The sequence below is a fragment of the Tetrao urogallus genome (assembly GCF_951394365.1).
Source record: "Tetrao urogallus genome assembly, chromosome: 2".
In the NCBI taxonomy this organism is placed as follows: Eukaryota; Metazoa; Chordata; class Aves; order Galliformes; family Phasianidae; genus Tetrao; species Tetrao urogallus.
The window spans coordinates 3,523,583-3,545,348 of NC_136814.1; the positions used below are offsets into that span (position 1 = coordinate 3,523,583).

Sequence of the window (21,766 nt, forward strand, 5' to 3'; positions counted from 1 at the left end):
CTATTCTCAGGTCTCCCAGAACCTTCCCTGAGGTTCTCTCAGCCCTGGGCTCATTTTTGCAGCCCTCCTCTGCACACTCTCCAGCAGCTCCATGTCTCTCCTGTACTGAGCACTCCCCATCTGGTCGCAGTGCTCCAGGTGAGGTCTCACAACACAGAGCAGAGGGGCAGATCCCCTCCCTCACCCTGTTGGCCACGCTGCTTTGGATGTGGATGTGGTTGGTTCTCTGGGTTATGAGGGCACAGTGCTGGCTCGTGTCCAGCTGCCATCCATCAGTACCCCAGGTCCTTTTTGGCAGGGCTGTGCTCCATCCTTACATCCCCAGCTTGTACTGATAGTGGGGGTTGCTGCGACCCAGGGGCAGACCTTGCACTCAGCTTTTTGAACCTGAAGTGGTTCACCTGGGCCCACTGCTCAGCCTGTCTGATGGCATCCCATCCCTTGGGCTTGTCAACAGTACCTCAGCTTGGTACCACAGACTGCTGAGAGCACACTCAATCCCACTGTTGATGTAATTGATGAAGATGTTGAAGAGCAGTACTGACCCTGAAAGACACCGCTCATCACTGATGTCCATTGACCACCGCTCTCACTCATGTTCCGTGAATATTTGCACGTCAATGGGCCTGGTCACTGCCAATTTCTGCCAAAATCATCCCTCAAAGCCGTAGTGCTTATACTTTTTGTCATTCTTAAAGAAGGCATGGTGTGGAGCAAAGCCTTCCCTACTGGTTTGGGGCTGAGACCCATCATCTCTATACATGAAGAGAAGACTTGCTTGGCATCACCTCCTTGGTCAAGGGACTCCTGAATCACAACAAGCTCATGGCTTTTCTTTTTTTTTGGTTAAAGCTCTCTCTTAGTTGTTTATTTTAAGTGCAGTACTCGACATCAAAACCTCAGCATCCAGGCTCCGCTTCCTCCAGCCTGACCCCAAACTCAACTCGGTGCAAACAGACCATTCCAAAGAAGTGGCCACCTAGCACGGATGGTGCTTGTCTTTGCCTTCGCCTTGACTTTCTGTTTATACATGATTACGATATGAGGCTTATACTGAATAACGCTAGCTGAAGATAACCCGCTTGTTTACGTTGGCTTTGATGACACCAGAAATGAAGCTCCAGCAGCACGCAGCAGCTGGCTCCTGACACATCCCCCATATGAAAGCTGTGCAAAGGAGACCATTCTGGCTTCATAATAAATTCAATCTCCTTTCCCTTTGCAAGCATCGGGATGAGCTGAGTTGCGTGTAGTCAACTGTTGTTATGCATTAACTGAGTGAGATTCAGCAGATGCAGCCCCTCAGAGGATTTTGGCCTCCTTTTCCTTCCAGTACCTTCCACTCAGACCCTGCCTATTCCTCAGGACCATCTTGCACGTGTGTGAGGCCAGCAGCTGTGGGGCGTGGGATGCTGCTGCACAGCCATGTTGCATTCAATTTAAGCCATTTTGGGCCACCTTTGATTTTTTCCTCATTTCTGTGTTTCCTGCTTGGAGGTCCCAGGCTGCAAACCTTAGGCAGGAAATTTAGGGGAAGATCACAGATACACAAACTCTTGCAGGAGGATGAATGAAAGCAGGCAGAAAATTGTGCACTGGGAATAACCATTCCATAAGAGGAGGAAATTCATGTTTAATACAAACCCCACCACTCCCATGGCTTTGCTCCAGTAAGGAAACCACAGAAATTTGGAGGCACCTTCACTCGTGCATGCATGTGGATGTCCCAGATGTAAGTGAGAGCCTCCCAGAGTCAGTGTGGGGCCCCAAAATCTTCACCTTGGATGCCACTGTCTACGTCCTGACATCCTCGCCTAACAGGGATGAGTTACCCGTGGGAAAAAATCCTGCTGAGCAGTAAACACTAAGAGAAACAAGTCCTTGCCTATCCCCCAAAACACTGCAATTGCCTCTCACTGTGCCAACACAGCCTTTCTGCAGGCAGCAACTTGAACAACTAAAAAAATAGGCAGTGTTGCCTCATCTCTGGGATGGAAGGAAAAAAGGAAGTGCTAATGGATGGTGGTTTTCCTCCCAGTCCATTGCACATTCAGCAACTGGAAAGGTTCTCCAAGACTTCAGGGCTCGGTTGTGCACCTCGAAGGTGAAGAGGAATGAGCAGCTGGAGGAATGGGTGCGAGGCTGTGAAACACACTGGTCTGGGTGACTGCTGATGTCCTCGGAGCGACAGAAGTGCTAAAGTCTGCACTGGAGAAGAGGTATTTGAAAGCTCTGAAAGAAGGTTCAGTTTAGCAAGAGAAACCTTGGCTTTGAAGACGTTACTGGGAGTGGTGCTGAAGTTTTCAAATTTCAAGAGGAACAAAAAAGGTGCAAAAGCTTCAGGAAAAAAAAAAAGAAAGAAAAAACCATCAGTGAAAGCATTTCTCCCCAGTTCTGGGGCAGTTTGAGATGAAAGCTAACACATAGGTATTCAGCATTTTGTAAGTCAAGGTTCACCTGCTGCTATTTTGAAATGCAATGTAAAATTTTGGAAACACTGCTCCTATCAAGCAGCATTCCTCCGTGGTCACTCCCCAGGCACGAGAGACCGCAGGGTGATGCTTGCTATCGACAGGGGAAACTCCTAAGCTATGCCAACAAAGGGAAAAAAAGGCATAAAAGTGTGTTAAAGATGTTTTCTCATCTGTTTTTTTTTTTCCCCAACTTCACAGCCAGCTTGGCTGTTTGCTCAGGTCCTTCCTGAACACTCTGCAGACATTGCTTTTGGAGGCTGGGAACTTTTTAACAACACTTTCTTTTTATTATTATTATTATTTTAATGATTCCTATTTTTCCAGCTGTTGTCACTGTCGTTGCATGACGTGACTTATTCTCCATCCCAAGCTCACTGGTGGCTGCCCAATAAGAAAGGATGGTCGAGAATCCACCAGCCTGCATTCAGACCAGGGGGAGAACAACCTTGGGAGCCAGGCATGGGGCAGATCTCCCCTCCTCCTCTACAGGCAATGAAAGGGAGGAAGGGAGGCACGCAGCGCCAGTGCTCAGAAGTGAGGCGGTACTCGGGTGGGAACTCACCACTCATTTCCTTTCATCCAGATAACTATTTGCTTACTCCATCAAAAAAACATCATCAATTGCCTCTCCTCTGCCCTACAGTTACACTGGGATTTTGCAGTGGTTCTCCTAGAAAAGGGTGAAAATGCCAAAGGATGAAACTCTCAGCATGAGCGACTTTGAAAGGTGTAACAAGTGGAGAGTGACCCCAAGCCTTCACACTGCTCCCACCTCTCCAAATAAAGCTTTTTTCTCCCCCTTCCATTCCCCCTCCCCCCCCTCCCCCCTCCTTTTTCTTCTCCCTGTGCTGATGGAGAGCCAAGGAAACAGGGAAGGAAGGGAATGGAGAAGCCATTGGCTCTACACCACAAGAGCTGCTGTGCATCGCACCTTTGTCTTGGTGGTCTTGCTATTGGTTGCTGAGCACAGCAACTGGACCTTTATGCCCTTCTTTGAACAGCCCCCTTCCTGTTAAACTAATTGGAAAGCAAGCAGAAGCCTTCTGAAGGTGAATGTCTGTGCAGTGAGAGCCATTACACCCACCCCCTCTAATGATGTCCATGCTTCCCAGCAGCACTGCAGCCACGAGGCTCACGGGTGGTCTCACTGGATGCTTTCTGAGGCTGCAGCAGATCCAGCCTTCCAAAAACCATCTGCATGAAAACAGGATAGAAGCATTTCTGCATTTATTGTGGGTGGATTATTATTATTATTATTATTTTAATATGTTTTGTTTTGTTTTTCCCCCAAGTGGAGTTCCAGCTGATAAAGAGTTAATGAAGTTTTTTTTTTCAGGACAAATTGCTCAGGATCAGCACTACCCTGCTGGGCAGGGTCTGGCCCATTGCCCACAGCCGTTCCCCAGTGTTACCTGAATGTTAGGCTGGAGCAGAGGGCATGCAGTGCTGATGGAGGGTGGTGAAATGCCCTGGGGTCAGCGAGGTATTGAGCTCTGGCAGATCCTGGTGCTGCCTTGGAGCAGGGAGATGTTTTCTTTCTCCTCCGTTAATCCCAAACACATGGTGGGGAGTGTGCAAGCTCGGAGTGCACATTGCAAACAGATGTAGAGAGCTAACCTCTACTCTGAGCCGATGTCAAAGCATTCCCCTGACTTCTTGGGTCTTTAAATGTGCAGCAATGGGACGATGGAAAGGCTGGGGAGGCAAGTGAAAAACTGCTGTCCATTAATACAGAGAAGCACAGGACGTTGTTAGTTCTTGTGGATATAAGGTCACACAGGAGCATGTCAGAAGGGACAGAGCAGTAAGGAACCCAGCTCCAGGAATGATTTGCCTCCTGAGCAACCTGAATTGGGGAACAAACCCCATAAAAACATCATTTCAGAGCAATTTGCCGTTCCACAATAAAAGCAGATACACAATTTATGCAAGAAACACTCCCAGGAAAACAAATGACTGTAATGAGTGGAAAGGGGAGAGTTTGCAAGTTTGGATCTTCCCTGCACCGTGTCCTCACCGCACGTGTTTTGATTTCCTTCCCACTCCACTCCTTGTTATTCCCAGGGAGACAACAAACAGCTCCTCACTCGGACTGCCGGTGGGAGGAGAGCTTTCTGCTTGGCAGGACTGGAGGTGTCTTGAGCTGTAAGGAAAAACATCATTTCCTCTGGTGTCATTAGTGAGGAGGGCACGGCTGGCCAGCGGAGGGCTCCTTGCTGGGAAACCCAAATTGTGCAGGCACTGCCTGTAGAAAGTAAGGCCAGAAAGGAAAACCCACAAAACTCACCACTTTTGGAAGCAAAAATTAAAAGATGTGCTTGCAGGAGTAACACAAACACCCTCCACATCGCATAAACTACTTGGGTGCTCTTTTTGTTTGTTTGAAACTCCAAAGGTTTGTTAGCGCTGCCTTGGGATGAAGGAAGACTATTTATGTAGGTATGCACATGGTATGAGTGTTATCTGGGTATGGGATCCACATTGCTGGGCTGTTTTGCAGAGGTAAAAACCTTGAAGAGCACTGGTCCACACAGGGGGCTTCACCCATGACCAGCATCCACCTGGACGTAGAGACATTGACCCCAACGCTCTGGCTGTCACCATCCCACTCTTTCTCCACTGGGTAGTGCAGCCTTCAGATCCATCTCTCACCAACTTAGAGATAAGGATGCGGTGTGGGACCATGTCAAAGGCCTTGCACAAGTCCAGGTAGATGACTTCAGTTACCCTTTCTTTGTTTACCAAAACAGGAAGAGGACCCTTCTCTTTGGCACAGCAGTCCTCAGTCAGAGAACAAGCTGCAAGACAGCTGCATTTTCCTTACCTCTACAGTCCTCTTGGCCCATGAGCAGCTTCATTCCCAAGCCAGCAGGCTGTGGAAAATCCCATGAGCTTTGCAGGACATGGGAGCCAGTCCCATGCTCTCCATCCACTGAAATGTTGCCAAGCCCTTTTCCTGCCGACACGTGTGTTTAGGTTTGGAGCATCCCCACCCCACCTCAAACGCTCCCTGTCTCAGCACTGGATGGAAAGCACTGCCTGTAGCACAAAAGCAAACGGGGGACAAGGAGAAGCTCAGAGCAAGGTGTGATGCCATGCTCTGTTTTTTGGCTGTGGCAGCAGGAAGGTGGCAGCAGGAAGCACTCCTCTTACAGGGCTACCTTTCATGTGGACTGCTGATAGCAGTGTGTTCACAGCTCTCGCTATCTGGGGGCATCCTGATCCTGCAGCTGTTGTGTTTGCATCACCAGATTTGCACCTACCTATGTGCATCAGGGTCCCTCTGAGGCTGGCCATGGCCCTGGGGCTCTGCAGTCTCACAGTACTGGAGGAAGGGCTTAGGAAAATAACTCAGTTACCACCGAAGGTTATGATATATTTTCCTTAGCTTTTCTGAAAAACTTCCTTATAAACACTTGTTAATAAAAGTAGAAAAATGAACAAACATTTTCCTCAAAGAGAAAAAATAATAATATTCATAAATGCATATACAAATAGGCATGCTTGTGCATGTGATATCATAACGTGTGCGCGCTCACGCCTGTTTGCAAAGCCTTGCTGGGCAGTCACTGATCCGTCCTGCTACACTCTGAGTTTTGGAAGTGTTTTTTGTTTGTTGTTATGGCTTTTTCCCCCTTGTATTCAAAGTTGCTTGCTTCTCTAGTTCCTTCCAGGCTTTTTAAAATAACTCCAGGGCTCTTGGCAGCCTGGCTGATGCATTGCATCGTGTGTGTCGGCTCCTGGTGCTGCTGTCTGGGAGGAGCTGGAAGAGGGAGGGCAGGGAGAGGGGCCCACACCTCTGTGGGTTGGGATCTGAAATCACCGGATGCTAGCATTTCAGCAGAAAGATGATGTGCAACTGACAGATGGAGATGGATAGACCACCATATAAGCGATCACAGAATGGAATCACAGAATCATAGAATGGCCTGGGTTGAAAAGGACCACAGTGCTCATCCAGTTCCAACCCCCTGCTGTGTGCAGGTCACCAACCAGCAGACCAGGCTGCCCAGAGCCACATTCAGCCTAGCCTTGAATACCTGCAGCGATGGGGCATCCACAGCCTCCTTGGGCAACCTGTTCCAGTGCCTCACCACCCTCTGTGTGGAAAAACTTCCTCCTCATATCCAACCTAAACCTCCCCTGTCTCTGTTTAACGCCATTCCCCCTTGTCCTATCACTATCCACCCTTGTAAACAGCTGTTAAACAATCAGAAGACAACTGGTTTTGGGAGCTGTTCCTTCTGTGAGAACCTTATAAAAAATCCCTGTTCTTTTTCACCTGCCTGCCAGGCATGCGAGCCAGCATACCCACTGTTACCATAAGTGTAATTGAGATGATAGCTAGAATCTAAAGGAAGCAGTATCCTTCTTCCTGTTGGTCATTTTTCTTGCACTCCTGCTAATTCCAGCCACCAGGCATCACCCTCAGAAACGTTCAACTGGAAAACATTCCAGTTAGTAAGATTTTCTGACTTTAAAAGCAGATGATGAAGATCTGACGTGGAGGTTCCTGTCCTTACAGCACGCTAATCCAATCAGGTGTTATTGCAAGCCACAGAGGAGGCTGTATAAATGGTATTCTAAACCATCAATGGGAGCCAGCCCAGCTGCACTCACCACGTCTCACCCCAGCCTCTTGCACTGAGTTACAGTGTCCATCCCCATGGCATCAGGATGGTGAGGCCCTGCTCTTGCTCTCGTCCTTGGGGTCCCAGAGGAAACCCAGTTCCTCCTATTCTTCTCAGCAGCTATTTGTGCAGGTGTCCCCCCGCCCCCAGGGCCATTGTCCCTTGTCCTAGCCTTGAGCCTTCTGCACAAACACTTGGGGATGATGTCAGGCAGACCGTATACATTTCCTCCTTTGGCCTCTGAGAAATGTTTTTTCACCAAGTCCTTATTATTTTTATTTGCAGCGTGCCTTTGGGCAGGATTTCTGGTCTTGAGAAGATAATTTGGTTTTGATTAGCAGCCCAGACAGGGGTTTATAGACTTGTTCAACTGTGGGGGGTTGAGAAACCAAACCCCTTTAATTTAGAACCAGGACTTTTCTTGCTTTTTAAATAGGATCATCAACCCAACCGAGAACAAACTTAGTAAGTGTGATGTATTTAATAAAAGCAATAGAAGCATGATGTGTTTTTAAGTTACCAAAACCTACTGTCTTGACAAACCTGTGGGCAAAAATATGATCATTAGCTTTGCAGATGAAGATCTCACTAAAAAGTGCAGGGAAGAGGGGGGGGGAGGGGGCTTCCTGTACGAATTGCAACCAGCCTGTAAACAGCTCTAGCAGGAAAAGACAAACATTTATTTAAAAATAAAACACCAGTGGACAAAATTGTTACCTGTATTCTTGCAAATGGAAGGAAAGGATCTGATGCTACAGCCTTAATCTTATCCACTGCACAGGGACACTGACTGCCACATCTTAGACCCCGTTAGAACTTGTGCACAACATAAGGAAAAACATCACCAGCAACTGATCAAGCAGCTGGGGCAACTTCTTCCACATCACTTCTCATTGCAGATCTAAGTACTGTTGGTTTTGTCCATAACACCCACTGGAAAGGGTTCAAAGGAGCTGGGGCTGAGAACAGGCCATTTTTGGCCGTGGAACTTTGACAAAAATGCTTGTATGAGTTGACTGAAATTACATGGTAGACTGAGTGCTCAGTTTGTTGGGCTGTGTCAGCTGGAAAGAGAAAACACTGGCAGTGTTTTTACAAAAGGAAAGATATGTTCTGGGGTAACAGAAAGGAAATGCTTTTGTGTTGAGCACTGTTATTTTGTAACATGTAAGAGGGAATTCTTCCCATTTCTTCCAGTAGGAAATTTTGAATAAAAATAATTCTAGATGGCATCAAAGTATTTTTTCCTTCCAAGCCACTGGCTGGAGTTTGGTTACTCAACCAGAATGCTCCATGGCTTGCAAGTGCCAGCTGTGCTCTCCATAAGCAATGCTGCCTCCAGACAGATAACACCATCCCATAGCTGGGGTTTCATCCCCATAGTGGATTTCATGGGATGTGGCAATAGGATTGCATCTCCTGTCCTCTCTGTTGGGCTGAAGGTTATGGCAGCTTTAGGTGTGCCAAGGTCTGGAAGCCAGGCATGGATACCCAGCGCCCAAGGATGTGGTATGTGAGCAAGTCTGGGGAATGAGAACTAAAATCTGTAGTTTTTAGGTTTTGGAGACTTTCATATTTAGGGTGTAAATAGAGATGGAGCCCAGGTAGCTCAGACCCCACAGCTCTTTAGCCCCAGCAGAGGCAGGTGCAGTGCCCCAGCCTCTGGGTAGATGTGGCAGGCATGAAGACATCCGCAACTGCAGCTGTTCCTCATCCCAGCTCTGCTTATCACACCATTCTCTTCACATCCCATGGCAGCTCCGTGGTGTGCCAAGATGCTGTGCTCCACATCAGCACTTGGCTCTTTTATTCTTCCCCCCTCTGGCATACCAGATGTTTATATGGTTGGGCAGATGAGCAGTCCCACATTGCTCAGTGTCATCGAGCCTCTCCAGCCCATTCATCTCCATCCAGAGACCTCCAAACAGCGAATGGAAAAGCAAAAGGAGCATTGTATCAGGAGAGGCTTTTCTGCAGCTCTGCAGGACGGGCTGTTATTCAGCCTGTAATGCTGTCACCAACTTGACCTCTCTGCAAACACTGCTCGAACTGGCAGGAATCGACTTTAGAAGGCCAGTTTGCAGAAAATAAATAAATAAATGAATGAATAAATAGCTGCTATGTGTTTGTTTAAACATCACAGAGCACTGCGTTCACATCTTTGCCCTGGAACTGACGGCCTCCTGTGGAGCCACTGACACCAACTTAACCCAGCAGACTGCCCTGCACCGGGATTGGGGTCAGGTGAGGGGATATCGGGATGGGGCTGGGGCTGCGGCGGTGCTTCAATGGGCTCAGCTCCGTTCTGGCAGCATGGAGGTTCTCACGACCCAGCTCCTATTCCAGGGCTCGTCCAGCTATTTAAAGCGCACCAAGAGGGGAAAAGTGCTCTGAAAATGCAGTTTCTGTGCACTAGACACCGTGCCAAATATTCTGTCTCTTTCATAGGCGGATAGCGAGGGATCCCACGGCTTGTCGTGTTTGTTTTTTTGCCCACTTTCAGCCCTATGTGCTCGAAAGCTACAAGGCCCTATTAGGGATTCGAAAAGTCATCTAGCGGGTGAGCGAGCAGAGCTAGCCCTCCGAACCAAAAAAAAGCAGGATGCAGGCTGCTTTCTCATCCAGAAAAACAGCGCCGGCCAAAATAAAGAAAGCACTTCTGCAGCGAAAAGCCTGAAATGGGAAGCAGCAGCCTGCCTCGCCTGGGGAGAAGGGAAGAAACAGAGGCAAACATCCCGCCCGTGACCAACACGCAACCACACTACAGGAAGCAGTAGCCTCCGGTGATAAATAGGAGCCCCGGCAGCACAGGATGCGCGTGGGGTGAGCTCGGCGGGCCGAGGGGATGTGAGGCAGTGTCCGTCCATCCGTCCAGCCGGCGGGATGGCCGCGGCCCTGCTGCTGCCGCTGTGGCTGCTGCTGCTGGTGACGGCGGTGGCACGGGGTGAGGACGCCGAGGTGCTCTGCGCCGACACCGCCTGCTACACGCTGCACCGGGCCGAGCTGGGATGGAGCGCTGCACAAGAGCGCTGCCAGCACGACGGCGGCAACCTGGCTCCAGCAAGCAGCCGGGCCGAGGCCGAGCGACTTGAGCAGCTGCTGACAGCCAGCGCGGCCGCCTCGGCGTGGATTGGGCTGCGGCTGGAGCGCGGCCACTGCGTGCAGTCCCAGGAGCCGCTGCGGGGCTTCGCCTGGGCGGCCGGCGGGGAGCCCGGCAACTACTCAGCCTGGCTGGCCGAGCCCCACGTCACCTGCCTCAGCACCCGCTGCGTCGCCCTGCGGCCCGCAGGCCCCCACAGGCCTCCAGGATGGGTCGACCGGCCGTGCCGGGCCACGCTGCCCGCCTTCCTCTGCAAGTTCAGCTTCCGGGGGATGTGCGGGCCCCTGCGGCTCGGGGGGCCCGGCCGGGTCAGCTACGAGACGCCCTTCAGGGTGCGCAGCCCAGCACTGGCAGCCGCCCCCTTTGGCACGCTGGCAGAGGTGGTCTGCGAGGGGGCTGCGAGCCCGGCCTTCTCCGTATGCAAGGGGCAGCTGGAGGGGGACAGCTTTGCCTGGCATCCTCCCGGGCCCCTCTGCCCCAACACCTGCACCTACAACAACGGGGGCTGCCAGCAGCTGTGCCTGGAGGCATCTGGGCAGCCGTCGTACTGTACTTGCCATCCTGGCTACGTGCTGGGCCCCGACATGGCCTCCTGTCTGCCCGAGGATGCCTGCCACCCCAACCCCTGCCAGGGGACCTGCCAGCCCCGGCCCGGAGGCTTCGAGTGCATCTGCGAGGCTGGCTACGTCCTGGCACCCGATGGCCTCCACTGCGTGGATGTGGATGAGTGCCTGGAGGAGCCCTGCAAGCACGAGTGCCACAACACGGCCGGCAGCTTCTACTGCTCCTGCCAGCCCGGCTACCAGACAGCAGGGCCTGATGGCCACGACTGCCGCGATGAGGATGAGTGCGCCCGGCCCAATGCCTGCCCCCAGCTCTGCCTCAACGTCCCCGGCTCCTTCCGCTGCACCTGCAAGGCCGGCTACCAGCAGCAGCCTGGCAGCGATGCCTGCCTGGATGTGGACGAGTGCCTGCGAGACCCCTGTCTCGGGTCCTGCCACAACTTCCCAGGCAGCTTCAAGTGCATCTGCCCGCCTGGCTTCCTCCTGCAGGACGATGGACACAGCTGCCTTGCTGCACCCACCACAGGAGAGCAGCTGGCAGGCACCATGGGGACCACCGCCATCCTGCAGACCACCAGCACCGCGTGGACCGTGGGCACCCCCAGCCCTGCAGCCGTTCCTGGTGGGTTGACACCACCAGCCCCCACGGTGGTGGTGTTGGAGCACAGCCCTGAGCATGGCGCTGATGGCCCCCGGCTGCTCCTCTACTACATCCTAGGCAGCCTGGTGGCCATCCTGCTGCTGCTGGCCTTTGCCCTGGCCTTGGTGGCCTGCAGAAAGAGGGCGGCTAGGCAGGAGAAACCAAAAGCCAAAAGCGCGGCGGACAACTACTGCTGGGTGCCCGAGCAGCCCGAGAGCCGCAGCAGGGCAGGCAGTGAGCGCAGGTAACAATGCCCACGCTGCGGGGCTGCAAGCAAAGGAAATCCAAAATGAAGTGGGGTGGGCGATGTTCTTTCCGAGATGATTTTGCATGCCTTCGTGTCTGAGAGCCTGTCTTGGAGCTTTGGGCAAAGCAGGATCCGATCCCAACCCCAAGGCAGGTGCAAGTGTTGGGTGAGCAGATACGAAGGCAGCCCAAATCATGCTGGGAGTGTTAGCTGCAATGTGTAAACCTCAGCTTCCCAAAGTGAAGGGTTAATGGGGAAGGAGCAGAGAGCCTGAGATGGAATGGTGTGGGGGTTCCCTGCCTGCATTGCTCCTCAGCTCTGCAAAACCTCACAGGACTTGGAAATTGCAGCCAAGGAGAATACTGATTTGGCTTCCTAAGAGAAAACTATTAATCTCATCTGTCATTCGGTCTCCCCTTCTCAGATTTAAATTGTGGAGCTTCCAAAGCAGCAATTTCCCTGCTCCCCCACCACCAATCCCTTGTCATTCAAAAAAATATATATGTTTATGACTGCGTCCCTCTCCTTACCTACACTGCATTCTGCAGTCTGCCGTTCAACCCCCATGTTCCTCTTGTTCTCAGTGAAACAGGGTTCACATTTTGAAGTGTTTCACTGTGGCAAGAGCCATTAGCTGCAGCCACAAGCAGCTGGTTTTCATTGTTGATATTTTTATTGTCGTTGCTTTTTAGAAGTTGTCATTACAGAAGCCGTAGAATAAGCATTTTAGAAGCCCAGCAGCAGAAAGACCCTCCAGCGAAGCAGGAGCTGTAGGGGTGGTGGGGCTTCAGGACTGTTTGAGTTAAGCATGCGTGGGGTCTGGGCTGAGTGTTTTCTCCATCCATCCCTGTAAGCAATGTACTGGATGTTGTGTGTTCACTAACTACTGTATAAAACCTCTAAACACCCTTCAAACCAAATGCTCTCTCAGGGCGAAGTTTCTCCCCCATCTCGGTCCTGCAAAGAAGAGGGAAGATACATCTCCCTCTGGATTTGTACTGCGGGGAAGCAGCAAGAGATGGAGCTGCTGGCTGACAGAGAAATGGGAGCACCCCCAGCAGTGCTGCATCCTGATTGTCCCAATGCAGGCAAGCACCCTTCACCCTAGCAGCAGGGAGGCAGCTCACAGCCTGCATTCATTTGAAGGGTACATCGGTTTCCTGAAGATTCTGCTGTTTTTATTGTATACTTGAGGCTTAATTGCAACAGAAATGGGAACTGAACACAAAGGATTTTGCTGCGGGCACTGACCTGCATCCTGTTCTTCCGCATGTGGAAGAAACCCCTTTCCTGCTGTTCTTTCTTCTTCATTCCTCCATTGTAAAACAAAACAAAACAGGAAAGTGTAGCTCCTAGCTGATAGAAATGTTTTTTTAATGTTCTGCTCGTGCTTCCTTTTCTCCACGCAGTGGTTTGGAGCAGCAGCAAATGCAGCAGTGGCGTTCTTGGAAGTCCTGCAGAAAATTCATAGCGTGTCTTTGTTATGACAGCAAGCCAGCAGAGCTTTCTGAATACTTGAATAAATTAAGCAGATGAATAATCCCACCCAAATCAGTGGGATAACCTACATACAGAGCACGAAGCCTGCATGGTCGGTCTGCACTAACTCAGGGTCTGCATGGGGAAGGAGCAATCACAGTGATGTGCCCCCCAGTTCAGGGCTGCTGGGTTTGCTGCATCAAAAGCCGAGGTGTTTTCAAAACAGTAATAGTCTCGGGAGCTTTTCTGCCACGCTTTTCCTATTATGGTATCATTTAACTGTTCTACACACAGCATCGACTCCACTCTGAGAAAGGGAAAAAGAAGCGTAAGCGCAGACTTAGAGCAGGCAAAAACCTGGGAGTTGTTCATTCCCGAAACCCCTCTGTAAAAGCTGTAATCTTGACTTGTGTTGCCCAGTTGGTGTGTTCTGGTGTACATACTGCATCACCAGTGCAGCAGATCCTATGGCAGGAAGGCACTAATACGTGCTTAGGTTCAGTGTGGCTCTTCCAAGCAGAGTATTTCCTAACGTTGCTCCCTCCAATCTGGTGCTGTTCCACTTGGATAATCCCATCTCCCTTTCTTTCCACCATGAAAGCAGCAGGAACGTTTCAGTGTGTGTCCTCATCGGTTATCCAGAGCCCAGGGTGAAAACCTTGGGCTAAAGCAAACGGAATGGGATCAGACAGCTCAGGCTTACAGTCAGGAGAGAGGGAATCTCATCGTCGCTCCATCTGCACACACCGAGCAGGTCCCATAACCATCTCACTGTCAGGATGGCAGGACTGGCCAGCCAACGCATCCCCAATGTTTTGAAGTGTTTTTTCAACTGTTTATTGTTTGGTTTTTATGGTCCAAGAATCCAGGCATACCTCACTTTATGTAAAAACTGCATGTCAGTACTGAGTTGTGCTTTGTGATGCCCAGAGCAGTGGCACAGCACCACAGCTGTTGGCTGCCTTCGACTGAAAGTTCTCACATGCTGAACAGCACTGTACGTTGCTTTTCTGATCAAACACCAATAAAATCTAATGGAACACGTCTCTAGTGATTGCTTAATGCCTATCCTCAAATCAAATCACCAACCCAAACCTGCAGTGACCTAGGATAGCAGTGCACTAGTTCAGCCACCCAACCCACATCTGTTTTTTCCCATTTGTGAGAAAGGTGCTGCAAGGAAACAGACTCTGCCAGTAGAATTCAGAGAAAAGATATTGAGTAATGTTAACATATAATCTGCAAAAATACCATGTGCCTTGCTTCAAATCCTGTAAAGGCAGACACTGCAAAAACAAATGCTTTAAGTGTCTGCTCATTTCCTCTTTTTTATCTTTATTTTCTGTAAATATTTCTTGGCATTTGGCTCTTTCAAGGCTGGTAAGTGAGGCTGATGCCTTGCCAAGCAGATCTGCTGGTGACAATGTGACAGAGGAGAGATGGGGTTTTCCTGAGGACTCACCGTGCTCCTTGAGTGACTCCAGCTGCTGTGCGAGTGCTGGGGATGGTGCAAGGCTCAACACAAAGCTCATGGAGTTCAGAGCTTACTGTGCTTGTGTAAGCAAAACTCTCCGTGTTTCCTCAGGCAGGGGCTGGCAAGCTTCGTCCAGCTGAGCACAGAGGAACTCAAAAACCCCTCTGTCCTCTATAAATTGAGCCATGTGTCAACCATCGTTTACAGAAGGTATCAGTTAATTCCCCCAGATTTCCTTAGGGTGGGGAGATATTAAAAAATATCTCACAGAATGCCTTGGGTTGCAAAGGACCTCGAAGCCCCACAGCCCCAACCCCTGCCATGGGCTGGCTGCCCCCCACCAGCTCAGGCTGCCCAGGGCCCATCCTACCTGGCCTTGGGCACCTCCAGGGATGGGGCACCCACAGTCCTGGGCAGCAATGCCAGGGCCTCACCACCCTCTGACTGAAGCATTCCTTCCTAACATCCAACCTAAATCTCTCTCTTTTAGTTTAAAGCCATTCCCCCTTGTCCTGTCACTATCAGACCACGTAAAAAGTCACTCCCCCCTCTTGCTTACAAGCTCCCTCCAGATACAGGGTGGCAGCAATAAGGTCTCCCCAGATTCTTCTCTTCTCCACGCTGAACAAGCCCACCTCCCCCAGCCTTCCTTCATGGGAGAGGTGCTGCAGCCCTCTGAGCATTTCTATGCCTTCCTCTGCACCCAACCAGCAGCTGTTGTCAAAGGTCTTGCACAAGTCCAGGCAGTCACATCAGTTGCCCTTCCTTTGTCCACCAACGCCATCACAGAACGCCATCAGATTGGTCAGCGAGGTGGCACAGAGGAGAACTGACCTCATTTTGGGGTCTCCCATGTCCCCAGGTCCCCAGCAGAAGGGTGTGCGCTCCCAACAGTCTGCTTTTAATTCTTCTCTCATTTCTGACGTAGCTTGAGTAATAAAAAGGAGTGCTCTGTCAGCATCCTGGTATTCGGAGTCCCATTCCCCAAATCCAGCACATGAAAGAAAATCCATGACGCACAACCACAGCTCAGAAAACCCATTGCAAATGTCCACTATCAGCATTGCCCTGGCAGAGGGGTGACGGTGGCATTTGGGGTGACTCAGACCAGACCAACACGAAAACTCCCCCGTTCTGTTATCACAACAGACAGCCCGTAGGAAGCCTTGCAACAACTGCAAGTTGCAGGGCACTGTGATTAATCAACTTTTATCGAGGAATAGTGGTATGTCAGCAGGAAAGGCATTTCTTGATCTGTGACTCAGCCTGTCAGGGCCTTATGAGCAAATGCCTGGGATGGTTTGGGGCACCAAGGGAAAAGATCATAGAATAGGAAAGGCATTGTCAAACCACGATTAATCCCGTGTCTTCTGCCTCCCATGTCTCTGCTACCAGCAAGACAAGGGCAAGGACGTCTGCATGGTGGTCCCATACCTCACCCTTCTGGGAAAGCTTTGTTTTGGGATGGTTGGAAGTTTTTCTTGGAAAATGTCAAAATATTGGTCAGCACGCAGCCCTGAAGTGAAATTTATGTTTCCACAATATCTTTATAAAAACAAAAACACACGGGTTTTTATTTTGTTTGCCACTGATTGTATTCCATCTTTTTGCTTTTCCCATCGTTTCCCCCGACCTTCCCCCACTATTCTGCTGTTTCGCTTCTGAAAACAAAACTAAACAGAAAGGGGAAGGAAATCTAGGCACAAGAAGTAGGAAAAAAAAGCCATTAAAATGAAAACTGGGGAAAAAAAACACTTTTTTTTTTTTTTTTTTGCTTTTTTTTTTTTTAAGTTGTTTTGCTTTTTTAAAGCCAAGAAAGATGGGCGTTACCAAGTGTTGGTGACAGCTCTCCTTCTGGCAGCGGCCAGAGCTCCTTTAGAAAGTCACTGCTGTATGAGTAACTCGTCCTTCCTTTCCTAAGGAATAACTTTCCGTGAAGCCAGAGCAAGGGATACATGTCACATGGGAAGAGGGATGATGCAGGGCAGCAGGAGAGAGGGCAGGGATGAAGGGCAGCCCTGGGGCAGCAAGCCAGCGGAGCTATAATCCATAGTATTGATTATTATTAATGATCATCATCATCATTATTCCCCATCTTTCCCTTTCTCCCAGTGCCCACAGCCTCCCAGGAGCAATGGGAGAGGGAATATCGGGCTGGAGGGTGTAATAAAGTCACCTCCTCTCAAGGAGCAGAGCGCAGCAGCACGGATTTGTTTCTCTGCAGGGGATCCCGAGGGCTAATTGCTGCGGCTGAGCCTTCCAAGTAAAAAACATCCCTCTCTAAATTGAAAAGAAGGGTCAAATGCCCTTTTCCTTGAGTGGCGAAGCTTTAGATGTTTGCTTTTCATTTTTATTTTGCTCTCGGCCATGTTCTGATAGGAGAGGTGGATCCCGCAAGGATAAAAGCACGGATGGGGCCAAGCTGTCATAAAACCATGAGCAGGAGGCGGCCTCGCACTCCTTCCCCTGGAGAGCCACGTGATTGTTTTTAATTTCGAGCCCACACGACTTGCTTTAATTCCAAGCCCCGTTCCGTGCATAGCTGCTGCCATGCGGTGCACGGCGGATGTCCTTCTGCCCTCTCACCCCAAATCCCTCAGGCTTGCAAACTGCAAAGGAAGCCCGCAAGGGATTGTCGCTCATCCCTGCTGACACCGAGCCCCACAAGTGCAAGGAAGCGTTGTCCCAAGTTCCTCGCTAACAAAAAGCTGCGAAACCCCGGAGAGCTTACGGACTTTCTTTTCCCTTTCGCACAAAAACCTCGGTTTCTTCTCAAAAACCGATCCGGGCACCGTCCGTCCCCCCGGCGCTGCCACCTGCCGCCGGCGGCCGGGATCGCACGGCCGGGCCGAGGAGCCCCGCTGTGAGCCGCCATCCCGCGCTGGGGCTGCCGGGCTGCTCCGGGCCCCTCCACGGCCACCACTCTTGGGCACGAAGCAGCCCCTGACCCACTGCCCTCCCGTGCCGCCACCGCTGTCCCCTGCCCGTCACAGAGGGTCCTGCGGCAGCCTCAGCTCTCCCGCGATTGCCTTCTGTTCTCGTTCTTCTGATGTCCCCATATCTCCTCTCCTCTCCTCTCCTCTCCTCTCCTCTCCTCTCCTCTCCTCTCCTCTCCTCTCCTCTCCTCTCCTCTCCTCTCCTCTCCTCTCCTCTCCTCTCCTCTCCTCTCCTCTCCTCTCCTCTCCTCTCCTCTCCTCTCCTCTCCTCTCCTCTCCTCTCCTCTCCTCTCCTCTCCTCTCCTCTCCTCTCCTCTCCTCTCCTCTCCTCTCCTCTCCTCTCCTCTCCTCTCCTCTCCTCTCCTCTCCTCTCCTCTCCTCTCCTCTCCTCTCCTCTCCTCTCCTCTCCTCTCCCTTTATTTCCCTCTTTTCGTTTTTTCTTCCCTTCCATCCTATCTTTTCTTATTTTTATTTATGTTCTCGTTTTTCTTCTTTTTCTTCTTCTTCTTTTTAATCTCCACTCTTTTACTGTTCTCTCTCCCCTCCCATCTCCCCGCCTCCTTTCCTTCTACTCTCCCCACAACTCCCCCCTCCTCACCTCTCCCCCCTCCCTTTTCCCTCCCGCATCCCCGAAGGGGCGGCCGCCTCGCCCCCTCCCCGTCGCGGTCCCGCCCGGCCGTGCCCGGCCCAGCGGCACCTCCCGACTCTCGGGGATTTCCTCCGCGCCGGAGCCGCCCCCGCCGCAATCCCTCCCGGCCCGGCGGCGGCCCGTCCCCGGAGGCGCTTCCTTCCTGCGGCCGGAGCTCTATAAAGCTGCCGCCCCGGTCGGCGGCATGACAGAGATTCGCCGCGCCGGCCGCCCGCCATGCGGCGGCTCCCGCTGCCGCTGCTGCTGGCCGGACTGGTGCTGGGGCTGGGGCTGGGACTCGGCGAGCCGGAGCCGCCCGTCCCGTCGGGGACGCAGTGCCTGGAGCACGACTGCTTCGCCGTCTTCTGGGAGCCGGGGCCCTTCGCGGCGGCCAGCGCGGCCTGCCAGCGGCACGGCGGCCACCTGATGACCGTGCGCTCCACGGTAGCTGAGGATGTGATCGAGCTGCTGCTGCGGAACCGCGGCGGGCTGCTGTGGCTGGGGCTGCGGCTGCCCACCCAGTGCACCGAGCCGGCGCAGCGCCTGCGCGGCTTCCAGTGGGTGACCGGCGACACCCGCACCGACTACGACAACTGGGCGCCGTCGCGGCGGCGTTGCGGGCAGCTCTGCGTGGCGGTGTCCCGGGAGCTGAGCTGGGAGGAGCGGCGCTGCGAGGAGCCGGCCGACGGCTTCCTCTGCGAGTACAACTACCCCGACAGCTGCCCGCGCCTGCCGCTCGCCGACGGCGCGTCCCTCGCCTACCGCACCCCCTTCGGCGCCACCGGCGGTGACTTTCTGGCCCTGCCGCCCGGCTCCACCGCCGTCGTCTCGCCGATGGGGCTCCAGCTGCTCTGCGAGGCCGCGGCCTCCGGCGGGAGAACGCGCTGGGGCCGTTCCGAGCCCGGAGCCTGGCCGTGCCTCCTGGCCAACGGCGGCTGCGAAGGAAGCTGCGAGGAGTTCGACGGGGCTCCGCGCTGCGTCTGTCCCGCCGGCAAGAAGCTCGGCCCCGACGGGCGCGACTGCCTGTCGCCGTGCGCCGGTGCTCCCTGCGATCAGCACTGCGTGCCCGATGGGGAGGACTTCCACTGCATGTGCACCGAGGGCTACGAGCTGGGCCCCGACGGCAGCAGCTGCCAGGACGTGGACGACTGCATCAAGGTGCCAGAGGTGTGCGAGCAGGTCTGTCACAACACCGAGGGCGGCTTCGAGTGTCGCTGCCATCGTGGCTACGAGATGGTGGAGGGGCACTGCATGCCCGTCCCCAACTGCAGCACCGGGCCCTGCGACCACATCTGTGAGGACGTGCCCGGCAGTTACCGGTGCAGCTGTCACAGCGGCTACGTTGTCGACCCGAAGAATCCCACCCAGTGCGTGCGGCAATGCGAGGACGGCAGATGCCCGGCCGAGTGTGACTTCAGCAACCTCTCCTGTTTTTGTCCTGAAGGCTTTGTGACGGACCACCTGCCCGACGGTGTCACGCTCTGCGTTGACATTGATGAGTGTGAGAATAATTACTGCGAGCACAACTGCACCAACACGCTCGGCAGCTACGTGTGCCACTGCCAGCCCGGCTACGAAGCCTTTGACACCAACCACTGCCGACCCATATCACAGGACGACAACATGGATGAGTACTCAGGAGATTCTGACCCCTCCGTGCCGGTCCCCAGCCACGTCCCACCCAAAGCAGAGCACCTGCACCCTGGGGCACTGGTGGGCATCACGATGGGAGTGCTGTGCGCGGCGCTGGTGCTGCTGGCCGTCGGCTACCACGTGGCGAGGAAGCGCTGCCATCCCCCCAGCTCGATGGAGTACAAGTGTGGCAGCCCACGCGAGAAAGAGATGGGGCTCCAGCAGGTGTCTGCAAGCCAGAAAGTGTAGGGAGCCTGGCAGCGAGCGGGAGGTGGATGGAACTGAGTAACGTTTGGTTGTAACCCCCTTGGTTTTGTAAGGAGAAAGCGAGGAAAGCAGCTCATCGCATCGACTTCTCGTGTTGCTCACCTTGCCTGTTGCATACAGACCTCAGATTGCCAGCAATGCAGGGACCCCGCAGAGCATCACCTTGGTGGGGCTCAAGTGCTGATTTCTCTCCCCTCCCACCACTTGGGAACTGTTTGGGGGTGAAATAGGTGTTCCAAGAGCACTGGGGTCATTTGTAGGAAAGGCATTTTCAGCACTGGTGACACTGTGCCTTTTTTCCTCTTGTGTTCTTTCTTTTTTTTCCCTTTTTTAATTTTTTTTTTTTAATCCAGGGTGAGTTTAATTTGTGTGGAAGTTAATGGGAAAACTTCCTGGTGATGTTTGTGATGTTTGTGTTCCAGACCTTGCTGCTTGGTTTGCAGGTGCGGGCTGGAGGATAAATGGGGGTGGGGGGGGTGGGGGGGGTGGAGAAAGAGTTGGAGGGGGGGGAGATCCCATGAAACAACCCCTGGGGTTGTCAGTGCTGAGGATCTGTGCCCAAGCAGGGCCAGCTGCCTCAGTGCCAAGCTTTCTGGATGGGATTTTGGGCTCGGAGCTGGGGGATGTCTGTGCCCCCCCCGGCACTGAGCAATGCAGCAGGTCCTGAGATGAACGCCAGCTCCGCGCTGCCCCGGTTGTCGCTTTCTTCGTGTAAATTGTTGAACCCACTGTTTTATACGCCCAGCACATGTGTAAATACTTATTTATTTATTGGAAATATACCCTACGCCACGCGTGATCACCTCGTGATGTTGTGTGCAGACCAATAAAGCTTTTACCGTCTGATTTATAGAAACCTGGGAACTAACTGTTCTTCCTCTCTGACCTTCCCCCCCACACCCCCACACCCCCCAAGCATCTCTCAGCCCCTTGCCGGGGCTCAGAGGCTCCCCAGAAGCAAAGCAGAGCTGTTGGTTAGCAGAGAGCTGTGCTGAAAGCATGCCATTCACCAGCAGCATTAAAATAGAACGAATGAGCCAGAAAAATAGTGGAGAAGGGGAATAACACGAAAAGGACGAAGCTCAACCCCAACAAGCTGGAAGTGGCTGATTTAATGCTGCTCAGTGCAGCTCCAGCACTGCTCGACAGCTCCCACAACTGTGCTCAAAGTGCCCTTGAGGGTGATGCTACTCTGCAGCCCAGCCTTCCTGCTGGAAAGCATCAGTTTTGTCCCTCTGCCTAGGGATTTGGGGAGGGGACGTGGGATTTTTTTTATTTGTAGACCCCTGTGGAAAGTTTTTCCTTTCCCTGTAAGATGAGGGGAGAGAGTCAAGGTGGGCACCTGCTAAGGACTCAAAAATGCAGTTCCATTTGGCAGGTGGCTTTTTTCCTGGCCTGTTTTTTGCCCGGACACAGATCAAATGGTGAGAAATGCTGGTGAAACCCTGGCAGGGGTCCCATGCAGAAGCAGAGACTGGGCTGTGCCGTGCCGGGGACCTCATGTCCCCAGGGGCAGCACGTGGGTCCCCTCTGTGCCCATGGCCTCTTCCATCAGCCCTTTCCCATCCGCCCTCCCGTCCTGCATCCTCCCTGGGGTGGAACCCAGCCTGGGGGCTCCCTGGTGGCAATAATCACTCAGCCAAGGCTGGGAGCTGTGTCACGGGCCAGCGTTATGGCTTTTTATTTCATCAGGCT

General features: G+C 52.7%; 2 protein-coding genes across 2 annotated transcripts; both read left to right on the forward strand.

Moving 5' to 3' along the window:
* Positions 1 to 9,988: 9,988 nt before the first annotated feature.
* CD93 (CD93 molecule) lies at positions 9,989 to 11,656 on the forward strand (the record flags this gene model as incomplete). The annotated part of the gene is made up of 1 exon (XM_079532880.1): positions 9,989 to 11,656. One exon carries the CDS (start codon positions 9,989 to 9,991, stop codon positions 11,654 to 11,656), a length of 1,668 nt encoding a protein of 555 aa, XP_079389006.1.
* A 6,753-nt stretch (positions 11,657 to 18,409) lies between these two features.
* Positions 18,410 to 20,053, forward strand: THBD (thrombomodulin; the record flags this gene model as incomplete). Its single annotated transcript, XM_079550141.1, has 1 exon — positions 18,410 to 20,053. The coding sequence occupies one exon, from the start codon at positions 18,410 to 18,412 to the stop codon at positions 20,051 to 20,053; it is 1,644 nt and encodes a 547-aa protein (XP_079406267.1).
* Between the last annotated feature and the right edge of the window lie 1,713 nt (positions 20,054 to 21,766).